This window comes from Vitis riparia, chromosome 5, assembly GCF_004353265.1.
Source record: "Vitis riparia cultivar Riparia Gloire de Montpellier isolate 1030 chromosome 5, EGFV_Vit.rip_1.0, whole genome shotgun sequence".
Classification (NCBI taxonomy): Eukaryota; Viridiplantae; Streptophyta; class Magnoliopsida; order Vitales; family Vitaceae; genus Vitis; species Vitis riparia.
The window spans coordinates 19,953,705-19,981,576 of record NC_048435.1 but is presented as its reverse complement, the minus strand read 5'-3'; the positions used below and the strand labels follow the sequence as shown (position 1 = coordinate 19,981,576).

General features: G+C 36.9%; 2 protein-coding genes across 7 annotated transcripts; both read left to right on the top strand.

Annotated features, from left to right (window-relative positions):
• The first annotated feature begins 10,758 nt into the window (after nucleotides 1-10,758).
• Nucleotides 10,759-13,807, top strand: LOC117913850 (F-box protein CPR1-like). Its single transcript, XM_034828926.1, has 2 exons — nucleotides 10,759-12,087; nucleotides 13,621-13,807. The coding sequence occupies exon 1, from the start codon at nucleotides 10,857-10,859 to the stop codon at nucleotides 12,084-12,086; it is 1,230 nt and encodes a 409-aa protein (XP_034684817.1). The 5' UTR covers nucleotides 10,759-10,856; the 3' UTR covers nucleotide 12,087; nucleotides 13,621-13,807.
• Nucleotides 13,808-14,720: 913 nt separating this feature from the next.
• Nucleotides 14,721-20,106, top strand: LOC117915108 (protein WHAT'S THIS FACTOR 9, mitochondrial). Of its 6 annotated transcripts, none has more exons than XM_034830679.1 (3): nucleotides 14,721-14,974; nucleotides 16,098-17,811; nucleotides 19,482-20,106. In XM_034830679.1, the coding sequence occupies exon 2, from the start codon at nucleotides 16,153-16,155 to the stop codon at nucleotides 17,437-17,439; it is 1,287 nt and encodes a 428-aa protein (XP_034686570.1). In that variant the 5' UTR covers nucleotides 14,721-14,974; nucleotides 16,098-16,152; the 3' UTR covers nucleotides 17,440-17,811; nucleotides 19,482-20,106. The 6 variants fall into 6 exon arrangements, with proteins under 6 accessions (XP_034686570.1, XP_034686569.1, XP_034686565.1 ...); XM_034830678.1 differs by lacking the exon at nucleotides 19,482-20,106 and adding an exon at nucleotides 18,268-18,501 and having other exon boundaries at nucleotides 16,147-17,811; XM_034830674.1 differs by lacking the exon at nucleotides 19,482-20,106 and adding an exon at nucleotides 18,268-18,501.
• The last annotated feature ends 7,766 nt before the right edge of the window (nucleotides 20,107-27,872 follow it).

Below are 27,872 nucleotides of genomic sequence, written 5' to 3'. Positions count from 1 at the left end.
CAAACTAGATAGACTCCATACCAGAAGCCTATCAAAACCAACTAAGTAACAAAATTTATAACTTAACTCACCTCTCTGCCAAGACACCTGACCCGTGCTGGTTGCATAGCGCTTCTCTTCTTCATAATAAGAGTTGAAACCTAAAGTTTCTTTAATTTCCTCAAAAGTTGGCATGCTTCCAGGAGAAGGGATTCGGCCTCCTTTAATGGCTCTTAATGCATCCTGCAAATAGTTCAGTAAGGGTAATTAACTAAAAATACTAGTGTTTTTTTATATATGAGCTTGGTTTAACCAAATTAAAGTGTGCAGAACATAGCAAATGCAGCACAAAGCACATACAACACATGGAACATGCACACGTGTGGCATGACACTTACGTGAAAAATGAAGGTTGGAGTTCAAGTGTTTGATAATTTTTCCTTATGAAGTTTATGATTTTTGATGGAATTTTTTCGATTGTAGATACATGGAAATAATTTCTCTATTTATTAGATTTATTAGAAAATCTATCATGTTTGCTCAAGCATACTTAATATCTCTTCTTGTTAAGAGTGGAAATGGGTTAAAATTCTCTTTATTGGGCAAGGTGGTTGTTTAGAGGACCATGTGAGGCATTGGCTAGCTTAGCTTCCTAAGGCCACGAGGCACACTTAGGGGCACCCCTACGGGCATCACTCTGTTGGCTGGCACAACGGTATAATGCCTCAAATGCATGCCATGGGTGCAGTGTCATGTCATGGTGCAGCTTGACCTGGGGCTACAAAATAAGCAGGTGAAGCATCAGTGTGGGTAATAAAGGCATTTTACCACATGGCATGTTGAACCTCGACAAGTGCAAGGTGTGAAAAGCTTTGAAGGGCTGCATCATGGGCATAATGCTATGGGCAGTGACTTGAACAACATGGGAATCATGCCCTGGTGAAAACAAAGGAGTCATGGGCTGGCATGACTTCATAGCCACTAATATGATGGTGCCTTAGAGCTTGGGTTAGACATGCATATGTGGGCTGAGGCAAAGTTAAGACGTAGACAGTGACAATGATAGGCTGTGCTGAGGCAATGCAAGACTGGGATTGAGGCAATGCAAGACTGTGGGATTGAGACAGTGCAAGGTCCTGTGCCAAGAGAAGGTGTTGGGCAGGCAATTTGTGGGTTGAGCATGACAAGGTTGGCAATAGATGTGTGCTAGATGTGCTATTTATGCTGATAATAAACGTTGTTTGGCATGTGTATGCAAGACAGTTGTTGAGTCATCCCATGCATGGCCTTTGTTGAGAATAGACATGACTATTGGCATCCAACTGATGAGACACAGGGTTGTTGGGACAATACATTGGATGTTTGACATTAGGGTAATTACGAGGGTTACATAGCTACTCTTAACTCTCACAGCTGACTCGTTTGAATCCAAATGGGCAGATGCATATGTGGGACCAGACACCAGCAATGTATATTTAGGCAAAAACAGAGAGGATGTTTTTTGTGTAGGCTAAGTGTTGGAACACTCGAACAATTTTGTGTTCTTGTAGGTTGAGTAAATATACAAGATGAGAGTTGTCTTCCTTTAATTGTAGAGTGTTCTCTTTCCTTATTATTGCCTACCTGATTCAATTGATAGCTGGCTAAGTAGGGATTTAGTGCCATACATTACAGGGAAAAAAAAGACGGTTTTTGCGGTTGTAACAAAGAGCATGGTAATCCTTGGCTGTGATTGAGGAATTCTGCAAACCCAACTTCCTTTCTTCAGTAGTTTCCTCCTCAACAAGAAAGTTATCCATAAATTACATCCTTCCTAGTTATTATCTCCTATAACCATAATGCTATCTGGTATCAACAAGAAGTTATGCCTGTCTTGGGTAAGGATAAGGAAGAACATTATCAATTTAACACAATTAGTTTTGAATTTTCTCAAATTTGTTCCTATAAATTGCGACCAGAGCTGAAATTATTGCAAAACAGACAACATATTGGGCATCATTGAGGTCCAGAGACCAACCTTTCTGCAAATCTTGGGGTGATTTATAGATGGGCACACATATTGGTTAACTTGGGGGCAGATTTTTGGCTGGGGGATTGGGTCAAGCCACTGAAACTTTCAGTGGACACTCCATGAGTTGCTGTTTTGTTTTACATTTTAATTTTTTTTTCTTCTAATTTTCTTTTTACTGTCTCCTTATTGTTTAGAAGGACTTCCCATCCTCTGCATAATGTCATCTTCAAAAATTTTATTCTTTGTTTCTTAGTTTTAAAAAGGTAGAAAAAAGACAATCTTGAAATCCGGGTACAGTAAAACTGAAATTCCTATAGCATAGCAATCAAGTATACAGAAAAGTCATATTTCTCAATGATATACAGTAATAGCAATAAGACAACCATGTATCTTATTTCCTTTAGGTGTTTAAACAAAATAGATCATGTTAAAGTTCACACCAAAAACTCAGATTTATCATTGTGAAGATTAAATCCTGCAGTTAGTGCTCCATCGCATCCATGACATTAGCCAAACATTTCAGACACTTGAAGTAAAAGGAAAAAGCAAATGAAGATAAAAGAGCTTTCTCAGTTAGGATCGATCAGGTTCTCACTTCTAAATGGACTCATAAAATGCATATAGTGAGCATGTAAAAAAAAAAATTTACCATTCATATGAAAGGAACTAAATGTGAAATCATTGAGAGTGCAGACCATATCAAATGAGGTGAAAGAAGCTTCATATATTCCTTATGCAACTGGGAAAATCCAAATCTTACAGGAGGATGTATAAGATGGTTCGTGGATGTGCAAAATTCGAAATACATGCTTATAAAATTTATTTTCCCCAAGGAAAGAAACGATGAGCACAATACTTCTAGTCAAATCCTCAACTTTTGTCTCTTACCATAGATTAATCAATAAAATCAGTCCTATCCAATGGTAATAATCTGGCTTAACACTTTCCATGTTGCCAACCACATACCAATTGTATCCATATGCACAAGTAAAATGTAGGACTTAAATGTAATAGTAGACAAAGTTATAGTAAGAACTTTGAGTTACTCGTCTGGATTGCCATAGATCCCATGTAAAATACTGGACAACCTATTAAACAGTATGTTAAATCATTGAGCTTACATTTAGAAATAACAATAACCAATTTTCAAATAATATGATCAATTGAAGAGGACTTTTTTTAAAACAATTGGTGATCATGAAGCTTTAAATCAATGCTAATGAGGAAAATGAATACTTTTTTTTTTCTTTTTTGTTTTTGATAGGTAAAAAGAAAATGTGTATAAAAAGAGAAAAGCCAAAAAAGCACCCCAAAGTGCACAAGGAGAATACAAAGAGTGCTGACAATGCCTATAAAATGAAAGAGGGACTAACAAAAAACACCGCCCCTCAATGAGCCCCTATCCAATCCACAAAATCTACAATAGAGGAAAAATCCAAAACTATAAACAATTTGGACCATGCCCAAAGATTACAAAGAAAAACAAGCTTAATTCCCTTATCAGAAAGCTCTTTGTTATTGAACACCCTATTGTTCCTTTCCTTCCAGACTATCCAAAAAAGATACAAAGGAGCAATTCGCCAAACCTTTTTCCTTTTCCTACCCACAAAGGTGTCAAACTTAAGAGCAACTCTCTCACTGAAGAGGGCAACACCCAAGACACACCAAACAGAGAAAATAGAAGGTGTCAAATAACCCGAGTCTTGCCACAATAGATGAGAATGTGATCTACCGATTCTTCCTCTTCATGACAAAGAAAACATTTGTTTGCCATTGATCACTCTCTCCTCTTTAAATGATCCTATGTTAAGGCTTTATCCTAAGTAGCCTCCCAAGCAAAGAAACTCACCTTAGACAACACCTAAGAATTCCAAATGACTACAACTAGGAAATTCAAAAGACCTCCTAGCTCCAAAACCTTGTACATAGCTTTAACAAAAAATTTTACACTCTTCTCCCCTACCCACTAGTCTATCCTCCTCATCACTACTCACCCTCCACCTTTGCAATCTCAAGAGAAACCTTTCGACCAAATCCACCTCCCAATCATTGAGTCTCCCTAGAAAAGCAGGAAACCCAACAACCCCTTTCAAAATAGGGATGACAACAGGGCAGGTATGGGACTAGCCACCCCTATTGTTTTAAAAGAACAAGGACCAAAACGACGTCGTTTTGGCCCCTTTCATTTTAAAAAGAACAAGCCAAAACGACATCATTTTGAAGCATGTTCTTTTTAAATAAAAAAAACAGACCAAAAAGACGCCATTTTGGCCATGTCTTTTATTTTAGCCCCTTTTCTGGTTGTTATTACCCGACAACACCCAAAAAAATTGCCCTAGCCTTTACTGTAATGTGAAGAAGCGAAGAGGACAAAGAAGAAAATGAAAAATAGGAGAAAAATAAAGGAAATATAGACATACCTTTCTGGGACCTTGTTATTTTTCTATTTTCTTCACTTTTCTGCATTTTTTTTTTGTTCTTGTCTCATAACTCTCATTGGCATTTTTTTTTCAAAATAAATATTATGTTTTGACATGATAAATTTACTAAATAAAAATAAACAAATAAAAAACACTTTCATGTGCATATTTTTGTTAATATGATATGCATTTTTATTTTTTTTTATTTTTTATTTTTTTATTTTCTTAATTTAATTATAATTATTTTATTGTAGTATAAATAATTTGTTTGCAAGATGGACAATGAGAGTGAAACTCAAGTGGACTCTAGTGTAAGTGGAAGAAAAGATCCTTGATGGAAGTATGCTCGTTTGCCAAATGAAAAAGATTTGAACTCCATCATATGCATTTTTTTGTGATAAAGTAACCAAATGAGGCATATATAGACACAAACAACATCTTGTTGGTGGATATAGAAATGCTAAAAAGTGTAGAAAATGTCCGGAACATGTTAGAGAAGAAATAGAAGAGTATATGAGTTCTAAAAAGGTCAAAAAGAGCAAATGAATATGAGGAGTGAAAATGTTAATGAAGATTTGTTTGGTTTGGAAGATGAAGATTTTGGTGAGGAGATTAATAATAGAATGAATGTCACCAACATTTCTAGTGGAGATAGTAACCGAGAAAGAAGTAGTGGTAAGATGTTTTCTTCAAAAAAAACCAAGACAAAAAGGTCTCATGGATCATTTTTTCACTCCTAATGCAGATATGATTGTTCAAAAAAAAAAAAAAAATGGGAAGATGAACCAAACTACTATCAATGTTGCCTACAAAAAGGAAGCAAGAGAAAGAGTTTGTATGCTTATCACAAGGTGGATGTATGAGGCTACTATTCCATTTAATGCAATCACATATAAAAGCTCACCACCCCTATCACCTTAGGAGAATACTTCTAGGAAGGAACAACGTAAGCAAAATACTCATCAATATGCGAAGAAGAAAGAAGAAAAGAAACCTAAAAGAAAACAAGCGATTGTGCAGGTTGATGACCTCTTGATACAAAAGCTCATCACCCTTATCACCTTAGGAGAATACTTCCCTTTGGAGTTCTTCAATAGAAGGATGGTGACATCAACTCATATGGTCTCTTGTCATGAGATTTCGGAAGAAGATGAGTCAAGAAAAGATGAAGAAAACATTTTCGGTGCAGGGCCAAGCAAAACCAAGGAAGATGATGAGGTAGTAGCAAATCTACAATGCTTACTCTCATTCTTTGGTATCTATGAAATGTTGCAACTTATGAGGAAACACAAATTGCATTGATCCAGATACATAGGAATCCATCACTTTATGCCACAAAAATAAAAGGGGCAAAACGATTTGAAGACAAAGGCCACGATTGTACGACATGTTGTGCAAACATCACTTACACTAGCGACGATGAAAAGGGTGTGACATCAAATTTTACCACAATTGTTTTTGAACCTTGGTATTCCAGTGATGCTTCTTAAAGCATGAGCCTAAACTGCATATTGCTCCTATCGTACAAGAGCTTAAATTGTAGTAAAAAAAAAAAATCATTCTTGTCAAACTTCTTAAATCGAGGAACAAACTTTTTGTATTAAATAAGTCAAATTTAGAGATTCCAAACTAAAATCTCTAACTTCTTTACATACAAGTGTTTTTTTCTTTCAACATGACGCGTTCTCAAAAGTGCGATGCAACCTAGAAACTAAATCCAAAAATGAAGCTTCAAAAGTCAAAATCAAACTCCAAACATTCTTCAACAAGCTCGTGGAAGAATATCAAACACAAACAAAAGTGTCATTCATCCACCTTGAAAGCTAAAGAAGACAAGGTTGGGTTCTTCAAAAGACTTGAGGAAATTGTTGATAAGTTTACTTGAGAGCAAGTCATCATTGACCTACAATTAAATTTTGCTTCAAGAACACGTTTTTACCACCCTTGGATTAAAATCAAGTCCAAGCTTGACACATTCTTCAACAAGCTCGTGGAAGAATATCAAACACAATACAAAAGCGTCATTCATCCACTTTTAAGACTGAAGAAAATCAATACGAATTCAAAGGACTTATTTTGTTCTCCAAAATGTTTACGAAAGGTCTTCATAAGTTTGGTTGAGAATAAGTCATCTTTGACCCTCAATAAAACTTTGTTCCAAGGATGTGAATTTATCATCCTTCGATTAAACTCAAGACAAGTGATGTTTTTGGCCCACATGAGCATAAACTGAGTATGGCGCACCAAAAAAAAAAAAAAAAAATTGTTCACTAAGTTGAAAACTTGAAAAGGCGACTTAGGCAAAAGTTAAGGCATATGCTCGCAAGATTAAAATTTTCTTTTAGTCTTGGAAAAAGTTAGAACGTTAAAAAAAAATAAAGAAAGAAAAAAAAAATCGCTAAATTGAAAACCTGAAAAGACGACTTAGGAAAAAGTTATGGCATATGCTCGCAAGATTAAATTTTTCTTTTAGTCTTGGAAAAAAAAACTGAATAAAATATGGGTCTAAGTTTTTAAATGCCACTATGCATCTAAGTCAGGCCAAATTGCATGGGTGAAGACTTTAGCACTCAAGTCGTATTAAGTGTTGAAAGTACAATACTGTGTAGCATTAAGGTCATAACTTGTTTGCATAGATATCAAGTATTATTCTGGTTTTAATTAAATATTAAAACTTGAACACCACTATGCATTCGAGTTAAGCCAATTTGCATGGGTGAAGACTTTAGCACATAAATGTCGAAAATACAACACTGCTTCGCGTCAAGCCTATGACTTGATTACATGGTAGTCAAATTTTAAATATTTATATTTTTTATGGATATTTAATTTTATTAAAAAAAATTCCCCTCAAGTATTAAGGTAATTTTATTTTAAATTAATTAAATTAAATTACCTGAAATCAAATTTGCTTTTGTGAATAATGGAGGTTGACACGCGTTTGAAAAAGGTAAGTCTTTTTCTTCCTTGAAACACCACTATGCATTCAAGTCAAGTCAATTTGCATGGGTGAAGACTTTAGCACATAAGTGCCAAAAATACAACACCGCGTAGCATCAGGACCATAACTTGTTTGCATAGATATCAAGTATTATTCTGGTTTTAATTAAATATTAAAACTTGAACACCACTATGCATTCGAGTCAAGCCAATTTGCATGGGTGAAGACTTTAACACATAAGTGCCGAAAATACGACACCGCTTCACGTCAGGGCTACGACTTGATTACACGAGGATCAAATTTTAAATATTCATATTATGGATATTTAATTTTATTAAAAAAAAAAAAAATCCCCTCAAATATTAAGGTAATTAAAAAATTAATTAATTAAATTACTTGAAATTAAATTTGTCTTTGCAAATGATGAAGGCTGACACGTGTTCGAAAAAGTAAGTCTTTCTCTTCCTTGAAAAAAAAAAACACACAAGTTTGAAGAGGTGAAGATTTTTCACGGTGAATTCAAGTCGGGTTGAAAAACACTCAAAGATCAAAAGAGCTCTTTGAAAAAGTCCAAGTCCAGTTTCTCAACTATTGTCCCCTTTATATATATATATATAAAATGTATATAGGGATGACAAATTGGAAGAGGATTGAGAGTGTAAAACAATTAGGAAAGCAAAGTAGAGTTTGGAAAAAAATGGAAAAGAATTTTTTTTTTTTTGAGAAAATAGGAAACTTCCTATTCATATATTTCTTTGGAAAAAAATTACTTCAAGACTCACCCCATCCACATGACAATATGCGTCTTGAAGTGGGGGCATTTGTAGACAAAAAAAATTTGTGGATTAAATTACCACTAATTTGGTCTTAAAAAAAAATCTCTTATGGAATAGTCTTTCTAATCTCCAACTATAAAAAAGATAATAATAATAAGAAGAAGAAAATTTGTTGGTAAAACTTCTCGAAGAAGAAAATTTGTTAAAACTAAGCAACTAAAATTGAGGAATTTGAAATTCAAATTCCCTATATTCACCTATAAATAGAGGTGTTTTCTATCAAGAGGGGGGAGGCAATTTAGAAATAAAAAAAAATCCAGAAAGGAAAATCCTAAGGAAAAAAATCCAAAGGTAACTTCGTACAGAAAATGGGTTTCACAACAAAAGAAAGGGCTTCATCAAATCTCCCTACAAGTTTGGTAAACGGAAAAAGAACTGTTACACGTGTTCTTCGCCATTCAACAAGGTCATTCGAGAATAAGCCACTTATGACCCTCGATTGATTTTCGAAATTAAGAAAATGTCATCATCATCTTCCAAAGTGTGATCAAGCAAAAGAATCAGAGGGAAAATATTATTTTGGAAATAATTTTTTTTTTTTTAGATTGTACCCACAATATTTTTAATTTCAATAAATATTTTGTTCACATTATTTTCCTATTTAGTTTTGCTAATTTCGTAGGACCAAAAATTTATGAAATTTGTGTGTACAATAACTTAATAGTATAACTTAAAGTAAAAAAAAATAACGTTAAGTAATAAAAATTTTCAAATGTTAAAAATACTATAAACACTTCATAGAATCATTGTCAAACGCACTATTAGTCTATATTTTATAAAATAACTTAATAGTATGACTTAAAATAAAAAATAAATTTAAGTAATAAATAAAAACTATTAACTTATTCTTAAATCTACATTTTCATTCTTTCTGCAACTCTCTATCTTTTTATTATTCTTATTCTTATTCTTGAGCCAAAAATTTGTAAATTAGGCACTTCTATTGAAAAATTCATTTATTGTAAATCTTGTAAGGTGAACTCAAGTGTGGGTATCACTTGAAGGAAAAATTTAAGTATTAAATATCAGTTGAGATGTGCCAAGTGCAAGTCATTTGAAGAGTTAAAAAATGAGATATCTCTTAAAGAAAATTGTAAGTGCTCATTATAACTAATTAATTTAAATACAAAACTTGAAGGATTAATTTGTAAGTCTCACCGTAAGTTTGAGGTTGGAGTTACAAGAGTGGATATAGACTAGAATTAAACTGAACCACTATAAATTAGAGTTTATAATCTCCATTCCTTAAATATTTTATTCTTTATTATTTTAATTATATCGTCGCAAGTTTAAATTTGTAAAAAGTGATTAGCACTCTATCCACACTTACTCCGACTTAATATCCTCAAAATAAACCCTATCCAAGTCCATTAATTATTAATAATTTATATTTTATTATTGAAGAGAGATGAAATGATTGTCATCCACCATTATTCGATTGATCCCTTGATGAGGATTAATCTCCAAATGAATTATTGAAGAAATATTTTAAAAAATAAATTACTTTATCTAGGGTATTTAGGTAATTTTATATCTTTTAAGCATTATTAATTCTCCTAGAAAGAAGGTCTAAAATTTTTATTTTTTAAATCATGCAAAAGTTTTGTTTATAACAACTTTATCTTTCATATAAATTTAGGTAACAAATGACATAAAAAGAAATATTTATGCGAAAAAATTAGCTAAATTGCCTATTCTTTGCATTACATAATCAAATAGAAATATTTATTAGTTGATTCATGAATTTTTGGAGAAATATAAAATTGAAAAAGAAATTTTAAGTCATATTTGGTGATTATTCTTGAAAATAAAATTTTCATTCTTTAAAATTGAAAATAAATTTTTAATTTAAAAATAATAAAAAAAAACTTGTTATTTTTTAGAATAAATTTTATATTTCATATTTTTTATAATATTTTAAATAATAATTAGAAATATAGAGGCATCCTATCATGAAAATTAAGTTTAGAAAACTACCTTTTATATTTAATTAACAAATAGAAATTTATTTATAATTATCATTGAAAACTATTATAGAAAACTACAAGTGTGTTTGTTCATATGATTTAATTAAAAATAAAAAATTATTTAAAATTTTTTTTAACATTGTTTTGTCATTATTCTTTAGAAACAAGTTTTAAAAATGAAGTGAAATACAAAACAATTTTCAAAAAACAAATAGGAGTTATTTTCATCATTTTTTAAAAACAAAATAAAAATATGGGTTCGTTTCATCATACTTTCTAAAACTTGTTTTTAAAAATTATTTTTAAATTAAAGAATAAAAAATATTTTTAAAACAAGTTTTAGAAAATACGTTCAAACAACATACCTTAAAACGATTTTTAAAAAGTTATCATTAAATTTGTGAAAATAAAAAGGAAAGATATCCTAATACGGTTGTATGATTCAAAAATCCCATAATAATATTATTATTTTATTAAAATAATAATAATTGTTATTAAATAATTGAATTAAAAAACAAAAACAAAAGGGGAAAGAAAAGAAGGCATTTCTCATTATCTCAAAATGTTTTACTATATTTAATAAAACGTATTAACACGTGGCCGTTGGAACCTTGGTGGACCACCGTCGGCACCTGCTCCGTTTGTCTGTCGAACCCACAATCTCAATCAGGTCTCCGCTAGGGTTTAGCAGAGGGGAGAGCGATGGTGAGACTAGCGGAGGAGATTATTGAGGAGATACTGCTGAGACTACCAGTGAAATCTCTGCTACGGTTCAGGTGCGTATGCAAAGCCTGGTGCACTTTAATCTCCCAACCCCAATTCACTAAAGCCCACCTCTGTCGACAACGTACACATCCCATTACTCAAATCCTTGTTCCCCCCTCCGTGGACTCACAACCGAATGATGGTTTTTCGGTGGATCTTGAATTTCCCTTGGGTCTCTCTAGCTCTAAAGGCAGTACAGCAATTCTGGATTCTTGTCATGGGTTGCTGTGTTTAGTTGATGGCTTTTATGGCTTTCATATCCATCAGCCCCCTCATGAACTCGTCTTATGGAACCCATCTACCAGACAGTCCAACCATTTGCCGTTCCCTAGTTTTGTTAATTACAGTAGCTGCTTGTATGGTTTCGGCTATGATTCTTACTCCGATGACTACAAGATTGTTAGGGTTTTCAGCTTAAGCGCTACTCATAGAACCGGAATCGATGTTTTCAGTCTGAAAACCAATAATTGGAGAAGAGTTCAGGCGACCCATTCAAGTGTAATTGAATATGAGTTAGCAACTTTTTTCAAAGGGAGTGTCCATTGGCTAGCGCGGCGCCCGAATGGTGCCGGGAAACGTTGTGTAATAGTTGCTTTCAGTTTCAGAGAGGAGAAAGTCCAGGAGATGGAATTGCCTAGTAAAAGTGTTTTCTTTGGTTTGAGGGTTCTAGGGGAATGCCTCTGTGTGGCTGGTTTATGTTCTTATGATTTAGATTCTGATGAGATGTGGGTGATGGAAGAATACGGCAAGAAGGAGTCTTGGAAAAGGTTAATCACTTTTCCATATGGAACTGGAGATGATTCAAATGGGCATTTCCCCCGTGTGTTGCGATTTTTGGAGAATGGTCCTCTACTGGTGGTTCATGCAGAGAAGTTGGTGCTCTGTGATCCTAAAGAAAACACATGGAAGAATATCACAACTTATAAATGGACTAAGTTTCTTCAGTTGGATGTGGCTTTATATGTAGAGACTCTAGTTTCACCCTATGGCAAGAATGGGACAGTGATCACTGTGCCTAACACACTGGAAATTAGTAAGAAGGAAATGAAGGGTACAAGGAGGGAGGTGGAGGCTGATGGGACGCTAATGTCTTTGCCTAACAGAAGGGGAATCAATGAACAGGAGGAGAGGGAAACCAATAAGGAGGACGAAGAGGAGGATAAGTAAGGTGAGTTTCTTATGCTCTATTGTTTTTATGTTGTTTCCCATTTCCATTTCTATTAGATTTTATTCACTGCAGTACTGCTCCTTTGAAAACCATTACCTGTCAAAACTTAATCCAACCATTAAACCAGTAGGAGGTGTGGATTGCATTAACTAGCCTTGCTTCTATGTAGGCCTTAGCTCTGTGAGCTATTGATAGGTATAAAATTATTTCATACATATTGTGGATCCAGTGCTGTGCTACATGATTTCATTGTCTATCCATCATCTTCGGTCTGAAAATGAAATGATGGGCCCCAATGATTTTGCTCAATTATTCTTTCTATTGTAGAAATAATTTAATTTCTTGCCGTTTTCTAAAAGATTTTGATGAGAAATAACAGTGAGAATAATCAACTAAATTTTTATTTCTTTTGTTCTTTACTTTTTTTTTTTTTCTTTTTTAATTTTCTTCCATATCCTGGGTGTCAAAATGTGTACTTTCTAACATGTATCATTTTGTTGAGAAAGTGGATTATGTAATGTAATGTTTCACGGATTGTAAGACGCACTCTTGAATTGGGATCAACCTTTGAAAATGTTTTCCCTATTATCTTTACCTAGTTTCTTCTAGGAATGTTAAGAGTTGCAGGCATGTGGAAGATGGAGTAGGATGGAGGTGGTGGTCACTAGCCATTGCAGTTCTGAAGGCATCTTCCATAACCACCACCAAAGAAGCATAGGTAGTTGAAGTGAGGGAGCAGGGAGTGAAGGGGAGTCGTTGGAATTTCCATTCTGTAAAACAGATCTAAGACTGGGAACTAGATGGGGTGGAGGTAATTTTTTAGGAGACTGCAAGCACAGACAATTTGTAAGGATGTAGAGGATAAAATGGTTTGGCTGAATCCAAAGTCTGACAAATTTTCAGTTAAGTCTCTACTCCTCTTTGTCTAATGGAAGAATGGAGGCTTTCACTACAGGCATTGTTGGAATCCTCAAGTTCCATCAAATTTTACAAATCAGAGATTGACAAATCAGGGCTCAAAATCTGGTTCTGAAGTAGCAGCAAACAAAGGATCCAAAGATATAACACTTCAATCATGACTCTCCTAACATCCATGAACATAAAAAATGAAAGGGGTGGTCATATAGTGTCTTCAGTCTTCGTTGATCATTTCAGGTGGTAACATCAAAGTAAGGAATGCATCTATCTAGTAACCAATACAGCGCAGGAACCTGTTAACCCATTTCTTTCTAAGCTCTTGCCAATAGATAGTTGCTTGAGATACTTGTAGTAGCTTATATAATCTGAGGAAAGCAAAACACAGCTTGAACACTCTCCATGGTATCACAAAACCTGCAGGTATAACTGTGTATTCGAATAATTTAGTAGTTTTCGTAATTTAGAAACTATCAGTTGATTGCCTAAGTGAAGGTTAAAGTTAGTTTTGAAGCATATCTTCACTCATTTTGGCTAAGATGGAAGAAGTTTAATAATCGGATTAGAGTTTGTGATCAAAATCATATTAGTCTAACATTTGCCCCTTTTTCATTTCAGTACTTCTCCAGTTTGAGCTCCAAGAAAGCCGCGGCCGGAGTCCTGAATGCTATTTGTTTTGCAGATATTGGGATCTGTGGTTGTGGTAGAGACCTTATGCTTCATTGCAATGTGTAATTAAATTTGAATAATTGCTTATTCCTGGCTAGTCCAGAGCAAAAAGATTTACCTTTGATGTCATTACAATCATATATACCTAGTGTGATGCAGGAGAAGCTGCTGCAGTCCATACTAAAACTCATAGTATGGATTACAGTCTGTTGGAGAGTCGTTCTCGCCTGGACTAATAGTGTTTCTTAATACTTAAACAAAAAATAAAAGGTGTTGGGGAAAATTTTAAAAAATCTAAGGGGTCACTTTAAGTGATTTAGAGTGTGTTTGATAGTGATTATAAAAAATGTTTCTAGCATTTTTAATACTTGAAGGATAAAAATTTTCAAGTGTTATAAAAGCTAAAAACACTTTTCAAAATCACTATGAAACATACTTTTAGAATACGATACTAAAAACCATGGGCTCATTCAGTTGGACTTTTATTTTTAGAGCTATTTTTAATTAATATTTATTTATTTTGCTTATATAAAAAAATAATAATTGCAGTACTTATCTGACTTGTATTAAAAATAAATATTAAAATTATTTTTATCCTATGATAATTTTTGTTTCACTTGAAGAAAAAAAGATATTTTCATTATATTAATATAAGTTAATTTTATAAAATAAAAATAAGACATTGTTTTTGAAAAAAATACTAATTCTTTCATCCAAACTTACACAATCTCAATTCTCAGATTTTTAGTGCATTTTGTTTTTTTTTTTTTATTACAATGCAAATGGAAATTTAATACAAATAAAAGGAAGATAAAAAAAAATGTCAGATTTTTTTTCCATGAAATATTTCAATAGGCCCCAAAATTGGTCCCAGGGCATTTTATTTAGTATTTCAGGCCCATGTAATTAGAAATTTTTAGCCAACTAGAGGTTGGGCCCAAGCCCACATGCAAGTACATTTTAATCTCAGCCGTTCATTTGTGAGACCAATCCCCACCGTCCATTGGATATAAATAATTCCTTAAAAAAACTTCAGCCGTCACACCACCACCCGTGCATTTCAGCTTACTTCTTCTCCTCATCCATTGCCACCACCACCTCCGCCACCTCCAGCCCATGCCACCATTCCACTCCAGGGTCGTCATCCTTCCACATTGGTAGCCGTCCTCACCAGTCGCTCCTTCACAGTCGGGCCGCCGGACGACCACCACCGTGACGCCGTACGCCACCACCGTCCACCATCATAGCACTAGTCATGGCTGCCCTTTCATCTCGTCTTCATCTTAGGGCTCCAAAAACATAGGTGGGTTTCCCTTTTCGATCAGGCATTAGTGTCCTCCTTCCTCCGAAAAAACAATTTCTAACTTGTCTCAAAAAATGAAAGATCCCCCTCCCCTCAAAAGTCTTCCTTTCTTTCTTTCACACTCCCCTCTTGGTTTCCTTTTCCATTGCCAATCTCTCCTAAAAATCTTCCTTCTCTTCTTCACAACCCACAAACACCATAACCCAAGGCTGTCTCTCATCTAAGCACCGTGTATCTCCTCCATAGAACTCGATTGTTATTTTTTTGTCTTTAACAAAAGAAAAACCCCAAAATTTAGGTCATATTGGGTAGAGAAACGGTACTGCCGCACCCCATATGATCATATTTCATTCCAATTGAAACTGGGGAAAAATGGAGGCGGTGCTCAGTTTCCCTACCTCCACTTTCACTTGAAACCATCAACCCAACAAGTGGATTTGTCCAAAATGTTTCAAGATTTATTAGATTTTTTTTTTTTTACAGGTACTTATGTTTTTTTTCTCTTTCTCCGCTACTGAGTCACTCTAGTTTCCTTTTTATGTGGATAGTAGGGATAGTGCTGATCAACTTTCTGTTTGTTTCTGAGTTGATAAAAAAAACAAAAAAAACTTGCAGTTTGTTTCTGAGTTGAATCAGTAGTTGTTTTTCTACTATGGAACCAGTTGTTTGGATGACTCGGTGTCTCATTAACGATGTAACAAGAGAATTCTGTTTTGGGCCTTCATATGTGATTCTGAATCAACCTGGCCCTTGTTTGCTTCTGTTAATGAACCCGGTGCTGGGTCAACTCAGAATTTGTTTGTGTTCGAAATAATAATTAACAGAGTGCTGACTCAACTCAGCATCCCCTTTTGGTAATAATTTCCTCACAAGAGTTCACACAGTTCTTGGTAGCATTATTTTTTGTGGATGAAAATGGTGAGGTGTTTAAGTGTTTTGGGGACTTATCTTTCAATTTGATGTTGTGAAAAAGTTGTGCAAGGTGAGAGAATTTAAGGAAAATGAAAGATTAGTATGAAAAGACAAAAAAAATGTATGTATATATGTATGCATGTATGATGATCTGACTGCTATGTTGGCCTTTTAACAATTCTATGTATTAAATGATGCGTATTCTTGGCAGACATTGTGATATAACTGGAGTATGTTGATTGTTGATTCATCCTTATCAGAGGAAGATGGTCTGGTGGTTATTGTTGGGCAGAGCAGGAGTTTCTGGTTTCCTATATGTACATCAGAGAGGATCCATTTACCAGCAGAAATTTAGTCTCGTGAATGTGAAGTTGAAATGGGTGAAAGATAGGGCATTGGATGCTGTTGTGGCTGGTGAGAGAAATCTCAGAGCAACCTGCACTCTTGTTTCCATCATCTCATCTGATCCCCATGGTGGCTTTCCCATATACTGCCTCTCTCGCCATCGAGGGCAACTTGGCCTCCCTCATGATATTAAGCTTGCCACCTTTATCAGGAGATTCCCAAATATTTTTGATGAATTTCATGTACTTGACAGTGGAGGCACTCGTGTTCCATGGTTCCGCTTGACTCCAGAAGCCCTGAATCTCCACCAAGAAGCACTCAATGCTCTCCAGCAGAATGAGATGGATCTCCTCAATAGGCTTAGGAAACTCCTCATGCTCACCAGTGAGAGGATCCTTCCTTTACAAACCATTGACCAGCTGAAATGGGACTTGGGTTTGCCGTATGACTACTGTCATTCTTTGGTACCGCGTTATCCAGAGTTGTTCTCTATGGTCTGCCTCCCTGACGATCGGGTTGGCTTGAAACTTATATCGTGGGATGATCACCTTGCTGTGTCCCAATTGCAAAAGAATGCTCCTTTTAACCAAAAGGAAGAAGATGTGAGAAAGGGATGCTTAGCCTTTCCAATTGGATTCACAAGGGGTTTTGGATTGAAGAGGAAATGCATGAAGTGGTTAGAAGAGTGGCAGAGGCTCCCTTATACTTCTCCTTACTCTGATGCCTCCCATTTGGATCCTCGTACTGATGCATCTGAAAAGAGAATTGTTGGAGTCTTTCATGAACTTCTTCACCTCACCTTACAAAAGAAAACTGAGCGCAAGAATGTGAGTAACCTCCGTAAACCACTTTCTTGCCCCCAGAAGTTCACCAAGGTGTTTGAGCGCCATCCTGGTATTTTCTATATTTCTAAAAAGTGTGACACCCAGACCGTTGTTCTTAGGGAAGCCTATGACCGACAGCAACTTCTGCAGAAACACCCTGTTGTAGAAATCAGGGAAAGATTCACAAACATGATGGAAAAAGGACTTCTTGAGAGGAGCAGGGGGTTGTATAGAAGAAGTGGAATTAATGGTTTAGAAGTGGATCCATCAGAAAATGTTTATGATGATGAGTTGTATGATGATGGACGTAAATCTGAAAGCGAGTCAGATTGTAATTTGCTCTCTGAATATGATTCAGATGAAACCATGCATGGCCCTTGTTGAATTCAGCTAACACCATTAGCCCTGAATATGTGAGGTTTTCCCATTGAGGACATCGAGTGCATCATGATTACTGGCCAAACCTTATCCAGTTTTTAACATTGAGGATTGCTGCAATATGTCGGCAAGTATCAATTCTAATGCAGTGCCTTGCTAAAGGTTGTGAATATGTGCTGATTGGTTTTCTATCCTTTGGAATTAACTCGACCAAGTTAAATGGCAGATATTCTTTATATCAAGTTAGAAGTTATCATACTTACCATTTGATTCCTTCTTCGATTGATGCATGGGTGAAGAATGCAACAGATTTGATAGTGTTGGCTATTGTCTGTAAAAGAGGTTAGCTGCTGCAAAGATGTGGAAGAAGGGCAAGAGGTATTTCCTAAACTTCATAACATCATTATGAGACAATCTAGAATCTAATTTGGGGGATTTCTTTGAGAGGATTCTTATAAATTATTGTATTTCACAATATGTGGTCAGAAGCAACTAAATGCTTTTAAGTGGAGGTGGGAAAAGCAGTTAGTTTTCCCAGGATAAGATTCAAAATTTCAGACAACCTTTTTAATTTTGATTTTGGTTGGAAATTTCAGATACAGTTTCACTTTTATGTCACATTTTTAGCCAAAGAAATCAATCCGTAGAGGAATAGGAAAGAAATGAACCTCATTCTATGAAGGATATCCCATAAACCAAATGGGCAAACAACTTTGGCAACAGACATGTAGATTTACTGGTTACAAGTCATTTGCATCTGTAGCAGATTTGAACCCCATTATTTCATTATCTGTTCACTGCTATATTAATATATTTTTTGGTGTTACATCCCAGGATAAGAGAACTTCACTGAGATGCTTTTGGGCCCCTGCAGGCATGCAGAAGTGCTACCACAGATTTAGGCACTTGAGTAGACTATTTGAGCCCAACCTCGACAAAGGATTGGCTACTGTAAAATCACTGTATCATAAAATCTGATAGAAAATAATTTAATGGCATTAATGTTCACATCTTTGGGCAGAAAATATGGATGTCTCTGACATGCTTGTCATGTGCATTTTTTTTTAATTCTTTTTGGGTCCTTATGGTTCTGCCTTTTGAAGTAATCTAACTAATTAATATGCCAATCAACTTATGATTTCTAGACAGACTTGAGTTCTGCATATGTGACAACATGTTGAATGTGGAAACTCCCTAAAGGCTGGGAACAGGGACACAGCCAGGTATATGTCTCTGGACATTCTGATGAACATAAATTGATGGTGTTGCTCTTAATTTGTTTCAAGAAAAAATATGCTGATTGGAAGTCTGGTCTTGTGGCCATGGATCCATGAGTGTTAGAGAAGCATTTTTTTGTTCTTAGAAAAAAATGTTTCTGTAGGTTTTTTAGGTCCTTGGCAGTTATCTTTTGAGTTCTACATTTGAGAGGACTTGACTATTTGAGATTTTTATATTAAAAGAAGGGATTTTTTTCAAGTTACTCTAGTGAAGTAGTGTCCATGCTACTGTAATAGTAAACTGATGAAGGTATTTGGGTTTCTTTTAGCAGAGTTCTAATTAATGGTTGGACTGAGTTTGATTTTGGGGTTTGGATTGATTGTTTATTTGTATTTAAAGAAGGTTGCAATAGGTATTTTTTTTTTCTTTAATTTTTATTATTTTACCAGTCAGTGAATAATTACTGAGACTTTACTGCTCTAAGTTTTGCTTTGAAGGCATGATTTCCTAGATGTTCTCTTGTTTCTTACCTTTTTTCTTTTTCTTGTTCATCTTCTCTTGTTTTTTCTCTTATTCTTTCCTAGTTATCTGTGAAAATACACTGTTTTCTGTTTTAAACAAAACAACTGGCTTCAATAATCAAAACAGCACTTAAAACCCTTAAGTTTTGAACTTAGACAGCTGGATTCTTGAGATATCTTCATCAGTTTTGGTATTGGAGCTGAACATTGTTCAAAGTTCTCCTCTCTTTTCCTTTCATCTCACATTCCCTTGTTCAATTCTGAGTTCTTTCATTATCTCATACTTGGTTATCAACTCCTAAACCACAGGAGGTGTAACAATGATTTACAAGCTGAGATACAAGTGTGGGGTGTCTGAAGGTGCATTTGATTCAAGGATGGGGTCTCCTTCAACTGGGAAGTGGAAGTGGACAACACAAGGATGAAGCTTACCCCTTTTATCCCAAATCAACTGAAACATTTGGCTGCTTTATCTGCCAGTTTTCTGATGCAACTGCTGGAAGCTGATACAACTAGGAGGTTGACAGCATTCAAAATGATGATTTCTATTGGCCCAACAATGCAGATATTTTTCTTACCTGGCGCCTGGTTATAGAGTAGAGAAAGTTGTTTCTTTTCTCATGTGATTGAACCTAAGGGAAGCAAAGGGTCTACTCAATTTTCTGCAATTGAACCAAGGTGATATGTCAATTGAAAACTATACTCATAGATTCTATCACCCGGTAATTTGATTTTCTAAGGTACAAGGAATGTTATGATTCCCATTCTTAGGCAGGGGTTGATGCTGCTGTTTGTGTCCAACCTAGTAAATCTATTGTAAGTATTGAAGCCTTCTCCCCTCTCTGTCACATATACATCCATATGTGCATCGACAATGCTAATTGATATGAGGAAATTAAATGTGACTTGTTTTGCTATTTGCAAAGGCCCACAAAGTGGTAATGGATTAGTGGGAATCAAAATCACAGAGTTTATGTTCTTCTAAGACAAGGTCATGGGCATGCTTGCTAGGTTATAGTCAAGGATGGAGACCTTGGCCACAATAGAGGCTTGTGATTATTAGATGCATCAGGAGTTAGCCAACTATAAGATTGTAATCTCTACCCAAGTCATGACCACTCATGAGGCACCAAGGGTGGAGGTGCCAAAACCACATGTTTTCATTGGGAAGAGGGATGTTAAGGAGCTAGACAACTTTTTGTGACACATAGAGTGATGCATTGAGGTTATAACTAATTGATGAGGCCACTAAGGTGTACACCGTGGCCCTCTATCTCACTGACACTGCCACTCTATGGTGGCGCTAAAGGTTTGTCAATATGGAGAAAGACACATACATAATAGACACATAGGATGCCTTTAAGAGGGAGATTAAGGGGCAGTTCAATCCCAAGGATGTGACTTACTTGGCAAAGAAGAACATGAAGCATCTCAAGCACACAAGCTTGATCCATGATCATGGCAAGGAGTTCACTACACTCATGCTTGAGATTCCTATCATGACAAAGGGGAGGAGTGGTTGTTCAACTTTGTAGGCAACATACAAAGTTGGGCTAAGCAAGAGCTAAGATGTCACTATGTCCAAGACCTTACCATGACCATGGTGGTAGTAAAGTCCTTGGTGGAACACGAGGAGGGACTCCTCCAAGCCAAAGCCATGAAAGGATAACCACACAAAAGGAGGGGGAGAAAAGGGACTGAAGAGCTACAATGTTGCTAAGGAAGGATCAAACAAGACCTCTAATGGTAAGGAAGGTAAGGGCAAGGGTAAACGGAAGGAGTTCACACCTAGACCCAATAGCTTTTTATGTGATAGTCCACACTAGGCAAGGGATTGCTCTAAGAGGAAGGCCCTTAATGCCATGATCAATGAGAAAGAGAAAGAAGGTGATGCTCAAGTATGATCCATGCAACTTCTAAACACCCTCAAGGCTAAGTCAGTGCCAAAGATGCCTAAGAACAAAGGGTTGATGTATATAGAAACCCATGTGAATGGAAAGCTCATTAAGGCCATAGTGGACATGGGTGCCACACACAACTTTGTCTCTATGGATGATGCAAAGAGACTAGAGCTCCATGCGTCCAAAGAAGGTGGATGGCTTAAGGCAATCAACTATGTTGTTAAGCCTTTACAAAGTGTATCATGTGAGGTGACCATACACATTGACACATGAGAAAGTAAGATCGACTTTATAGTGGCACTGATGGACGACTTCAAGGTGGTGCTAGGCACGAATTTCCTATGCAAGGTCAAGGCAGTGCCACTAACCTTCCTGCATTCCATGGCTATCCTGGAGGAGAAGACACTGCATATGGTCCCCATGGTCATTGAAGGTACACCTAAGACCCCTTAGTTATCAGCTATGCAAGTGAAGAAGGGATTAAAGAAGCAAATGACCTCCTTGGCTACACACAAGGAAGAAAAGCAAGATGCCCCGGGAGAACCCATGCTTGAGGCCATCGAGGGAGTCCTTAATGAGTTGAAGGACGTGATGTCGCCTGAGCTACTTGACAAATTCCCTTCACAGAGGGAAGAGGATTATAAGATCGAGTTAGAGTCGAGAGCTAAGCCCCTTGCCATGGGGCCATACAAAATGGCACCACCCGAGGTGGAAGAACTAAGGAAACAACTTAAGGAGTTGTCTAATACCATCATTTTGACATCAATTTTCAAGGAAACATGTTTTCAACAAATAACACCAACATCAACTAGATGCAAGCTATGATTGCCTTTCCCTCTATTGCAAATGATGACTCTTGGTTCCTTGATACTAGTGCAACACACCATCTGTCTCAAAGTGGTTGGTAGTTTAACCATACCAATGGAATGCCAAAAGGATTATTAGCAATGGTAAGAAACTTTCTACCCTTCAAATTGGTGCTAAGTTGTTTGCTTCTACTCTCAGATTCTTTCGATTCAAAGTGGTTTTTCTTGTTCCTTGTTTTGCTACTAATATGATTAGTGTCTCTAAATTCTGCATTGATGGCAATTCCTTCTTTGAATTCCACCCTTATTTCTTTCTTATCGATCAAATTATGAGGAAGGCTCTTCTTCAAGGCAAACTTAAGAATGACTTGTACAAGTTTCCAACGCAATTTGTGCAAACTACTGCACCCCTAGTCTTCTTTACTTCTTATCCTAATGTTCTTACTTCTGGGAATTTAAATTGTCAAAATATTGTGTGAATGATCGAATACATTGGCCTTGAGTTTTGTATATTATATATAAACTTTACAAAGATGCTATACATGGAAAGCAAATAAAAGCAAATAAATTCCCGCGTGATTCTAACCCTATACATGTAAACTATAATCTGTCAAATAATGTATACTAACTGTACAGAGTAATAAATGGAGAAATAAGAAAACAATTGTGGGCTAAAATAAGGAAATAAGTGTGGGCTAAAATAAGGAAAGAAGTGTGGATAGCAAAGCTGTCCTTTGACAGCCCCCCTCAAATTGATGCAGGTTGATCAGCAAGCATTAATTTGCTACTTAGCAAGCAATGTCGATGACGAGGGAGAGCCTTGGTGAAGATATCAACAATTTGTATGTCAGTGGAAATATGTGGAAGAGTGATAACACGAGCTTCAAAGGCTTCACGGATAGAGTGACAGTCCACTTCAATATGCTTTGTGTGCTCATGATAGACAGGATTGGCCGTGATCTGAATAGCACTTGTATTATCGGCATGTAGAGGTGTAGGATCGGTGTTAGAAAAATCTAACTCCGTAAGTAAACCTCGAAGCCAAATGATTTCAGAAGCAAGAGACATCGCCCGGTACTTAGATTCCATGGATGACTTAGAGACTCTGTCTTGCTTCTTACTTTTCCAAGAGATCAATGCATCACCTAAGAACACACACCAACTAGTGATGGAGCGACGGGTATCCACATAACCAACCCAATCAGCATCACTATAAGCAGCAAGGCGAGTAGAATTGCTTGCAGGGAAGAACAAGTCACGAGTAGAAGTGCCTTGAACATAGCATATGATCCTAGGGACAACAGCCAAATGAAGATGACGAGGAGTCTAAAGGAACTGGCTGACTTGCTATACAACAAAAGAAATGTCCGGTCTAGTAATGGTGAGATAAACAAGGCTACCCACCAACTTCCTGTATAAACTGGGATCAGCAACTAAGTCACCTTCCTCTTTGCGAAGCTTGACATTTAATTCCATGGGAGTATCAACAGAAGTAGCCCCTTGTAGACCAGCTGTAGCCACCAAGTCACTCGCATACTTATGTTGATTGAGGGAAATACCAGAGGGACTATGATGCACCTTAAGACCAAGAAAATATGTGAGAGACCCAAGATCTTTCATATGAAAGGACTCGGAGAGATGAGTTTTGAGCTGACCAAGTAAAGCAGATTCGGAACCAGTGATCACAATATCATCAACATAAACCAAAAGAACAACAATACCCATGTCTGATTTCTGAAGAAACAAGGAAGTGTCATACTTGCTCTGCCTGAATGAAAATTGTAATAAAGTGGTGCGGAATTTATCAAACCAGGCCCTCGGAGCCTGTTTGAGACCATAAAGAGAGCGACAAAGCTTACACACATGTGAAGTCGGAGAGGGAAACAATCCCGAGGGTGGCTTCATATAAATACACTCTTTAAGATCCCCATGAAGAAAAGCATTTTTTACATCCATATGATGTAGTGGCCAATCACTGGAAGCAGCAAGAGTTAGAATCGTACGAACAATAGTCATTTTAGCCACAGGAGCAAAGGTCTCTTCATAATTGACACCATATTCCTGATTATTCCCAAGTGCAACAAGTCGAGCTTTGTAACGATCCAAACTTCCATCAAATCAGACCTTGACTGAGTAAACCCATTTGCAACCCAGAGGAACAATAGTGGGAGGATAGGGCTCAATGTCCCAAGTGTGATTGGCCTCTAAAGCAACAATTTCTTTTTGCATAGCTTGTCGCCAACAATCATGCTTGGCAGCATGTGAGTAGCATGTGGGAATATCAAAATTGGACAATGCAATAGTAAGGGCTGAAATAGAATTGCCATAACTGGAAGAGGGAAATCCATACCTATTCGGAGGTACAGACACTCGAGGAGAGCGACGTACTAAAGGTGCTGCAACTGACTGAATCTGGAGCGTGATAGGATCAGATATTGAGTGAGCCATCGAAAGAGACTATGGGCGGGAGCGTCTCGTATACACAATACCTGGTTGAAAACGAGAACTGACTGGATGAAGATCTGAGAACTGCTGCTCAAAGGAGGGGAGAGCCACAGTAGAAGAGGATACAAGAAAGAAATGTTGATTTTCAAAGAAAATAACATTCCTAGAAATACGTGTATGATTTAATGTAGGATCATAGCAAACAAATCCCTTTTGGCACATATTATATCCCAAGAAAGCACATCGAACAGATTGAGTAGATAATTTATGTCGCTCATGAGGAGGTAAATGAACAAAGCATACACAACCAAAAATACGAAGGTGATCATAACTAGGTTGCTTAGCAAATAAGCGGAAATAGGGAGACTCCATATGTAGGACTTGAGAAGGTAAACGATTAATCAAGTGAGTAGCAGTTTTCAGAGCCTTTACCCAAAACATGGATGGAACAAAAGATTCTAATAAGAGAGTACGTACCACATATAGGAGATGATGATTTTTGGCGTTCGGCAACTCCATTTTATTGAGGAGTAGAGGGACATGAATGTTGATGAATAATACCCTTAGAAGCCAAGAATGATTGAAACTCAGTAGACAAATACTCACCACCGGAATCTGTGCGTAATGACTTAATAGAAGTAGAAAATTGATTGTCAACATACGCTAAAAACTTAGTGAAAGTACAAAAGACCTCGGATTTAGAGCGAAGAAAGTAGACCCAAGTAAATTTGTTATGATCATCAATGAAAGTCACATAATATTTAAATTTCTCATGTGAACTAACCGGGGAAGGTCCCCAAACATCACTATGGATAAGATCAAAGCAATGAGATGCTCTACTTGCATGCAAAGGGAAGGAAAGAGTTTTACTTTTACCAAGTTTGCAAGAATCACACTCAAGAGATATAGAAGAACGATCCTTATTATCAGGTAAATCAGAGTTCAATACATGAGATAAGATTTGAGTATTGGGATGGTCTAAACGACGATGCCACACCATACTAAGGTCTTAAACATTGTTACAAGCAAAAGACTTAATAGAAGAAAGTGGAGAAAAATCTGGAATAGGTAAAAATAGTGAAAACAAGCGCCCCACTTTAGGTCCCTTTGCGATCGACTCCCCCATTACCTGGTCCTACACAACACAATCATTACCAAAAAAATTAACAGTACAATTGTTATCAACTAATTGGCCAACAGAAATAAGATTCGTATAAAGTTGATGAGCAAGAAACACATTAGTGAACTTAGAAGAGGCATAACCGATAGTAGCTATGGGCAAAGAGTTGCCATTGGTAGTCTGAATGGAAGATTGACCAGCGTAGGGCCGAACATGACACAAAGCGGTGGGATTATTAGTCATGTGATTAGAGGCCCCCGAGTGCACGTACTAGAGTTTAGTAGAATTGTTACCTTGGAACCCCATTGCTAATAATGCTAAAATTAACATCCGTTGCACCATTTTTGGGGTGCAATAATTTGGTGCAAGAGGTGCAGGAACAAAACACGCAGCTGAAGAAGAGTCATGTGTTGCAGAAGTTGTTATAGAAGGGACAATAATCGAAGTCTGAAATGCTTGGGCCTGACGATTCTAGGGGCGAATATGACATTATTTGATAATGTGACCCTTCTTCTTGCAATAAGAACAAAACTTCTTAGGATAAGTGGCAGCAATATGCCCATATTCCTTGCAGCAGAAACACTACAAGTTTTTAGAATGCATAAGTGGTCTGCGTCCTTGGGCAGCATAATGTCACAGGATGCTTCAAATGACCCTCCCCATGGGCTTATATAGGAGGAGGGAAGCTTCTGGAGACTCCTAGAGCCATCTACACTAAGCCATTGGTGGGAAGAGTGTGGAAGGTTCTAGAAATGCCTAGAGATGTCCACACATCTCTACACTATGGTGGAAGGCATGAGAGGAGTCCAAGGCTTTCTAGAGACTTCTAGGAATCTCTTGTATATTCTTGTACATAGGGTTGTACATAGAATAGGGTAGGATGTTCTAGAATATTCTTGATTTGTAAGGAACCCTCCAAGGTTCCAGAAAGTTCCCTTGGTGCCTATAAATAGGTGAGGGCCTCATTTGGCCAAGGCACCACCCAAATCACTTCCTAACCAAGCAAGTGAGCATCCAAGCACTTGTAAAGGCTTCTTTGAGTAATAAAGAGCTTCCATTCTTTCAAGGGTTGCCTACCAAGCTTCTTGAGCTTTTGAGTCGCAAGTGTCTTAGCCGAGCAAGCTAAGCATTGGGGAGCAAGGCTGACTTAGCAAGATCAAGCGTCTTGGCTTGTCTAAGTGCCGCACGAGCTTAGTGAACGACTAAGTCCGTGACAATAAGCTACAGTTGTCGTCCTGGAACTGCCATGAGATTACTGTAGAATAGCTTGAATACTAAGGCGTTGCTCTTCGCGAAGTAACTCACCAAAACAAATATCAAGAGAGGAAACAAGAGATCTGTTCAGTAAAGAGGAGCGGACAGATTCATATTCCGAACGTAGTTTCATAAGAAACTGATCACGCCGGGTAGTCACGTGAATAGTCTAAATAGTTGAGAGAGCGGTAATAGGAACATCCGTTGTAACCAAATTAGCATATTCATGCCAAAGAGTAAGAAATGCCGAGTAGTAGTCCTGGATGGAAACACTTCAAGTTTTTAGAATGCATAGGAGGTCCGCGTCCTTGGGCAGCATAAGCTACAATTGCCGTCCCGGAACTGCCATGAGATTGCTCCAGAATAGCTTGAGTATTAAGGCGTTACTCTTCGCGAAGTAACTCACCAAAACAAATATCAAGAGAGGGAACATGAGATCTGTTCAGTAAAGAGGAGCGGATAGATTCATATTCCGGACGTAGTTTCATAAGAAATTGATCACGCCGGGTAGTCACGTGAATAGTCTGAATAGTTGAGAGAGCGGCAATAGGAACATCCGCTGTAACCAAATCAGCATATTCATGCCAAAGAGTCAGAAATGCCGAGTAGTAGTCCTGGATGGAAAGACTACCATGTTGAAACATGGCAATCGCATGTTCTAATTGAAAGCGACGAGCATCGTTATCCTAATGATAAACTTTCTTCAAGTAAACCCACATAGATTGAGCGGAGTGATGTGGCCGCAAGTGGGTGACAATATGAGGCTCCACTGAACCAAGAAGCCAAGACATGATGCGTGCATCAAACACAGCCCATGAAGGAGAAGACCCAACATCTTGAGATTTGTCAAAAGTGGATGGTTTTTCAATATCCGTGCCATCAATATGACCCCAAAGGTCTTTTCCCTTGAGAAAAAGTTCAAACTGAAATGCCCAGGTAGAATAATTTGTGCCCGTAAACTTAACACACACAAGTGCAGAATCCATAGAAAATAAATAAACCCGAGACAAAAATATGGATAAAAAAAAAATCCCAGAAGAACTGACCCACGACAGCCATAGAAATACCGAGAAAAATGGTTGTGGTTGGGTGCAGCACAGATCAACACAGACTTGACCGAAAGACACGAGAGACACCTTCGAAACCGAGAAGACAAAAAAGAATTTTAGGGAAG

Excerpts from the sequence above, each read along its gene's own strand:
- LOC117913850 (XM_034828926.1), top strand. The coding sequence starts at position 10,857 with ATGGTGAGACTAGCGGAGGAGATTATTGAGGAGATACTGCTGAGACTA.
- LOC117915108 (XM_034830679.1), top strand. The coding sequence starts at position 16,153 with ATGGTCTGGTGGTTATTGTTGGGCAGAGCAGGAGTTTCTGGTTTCCTA.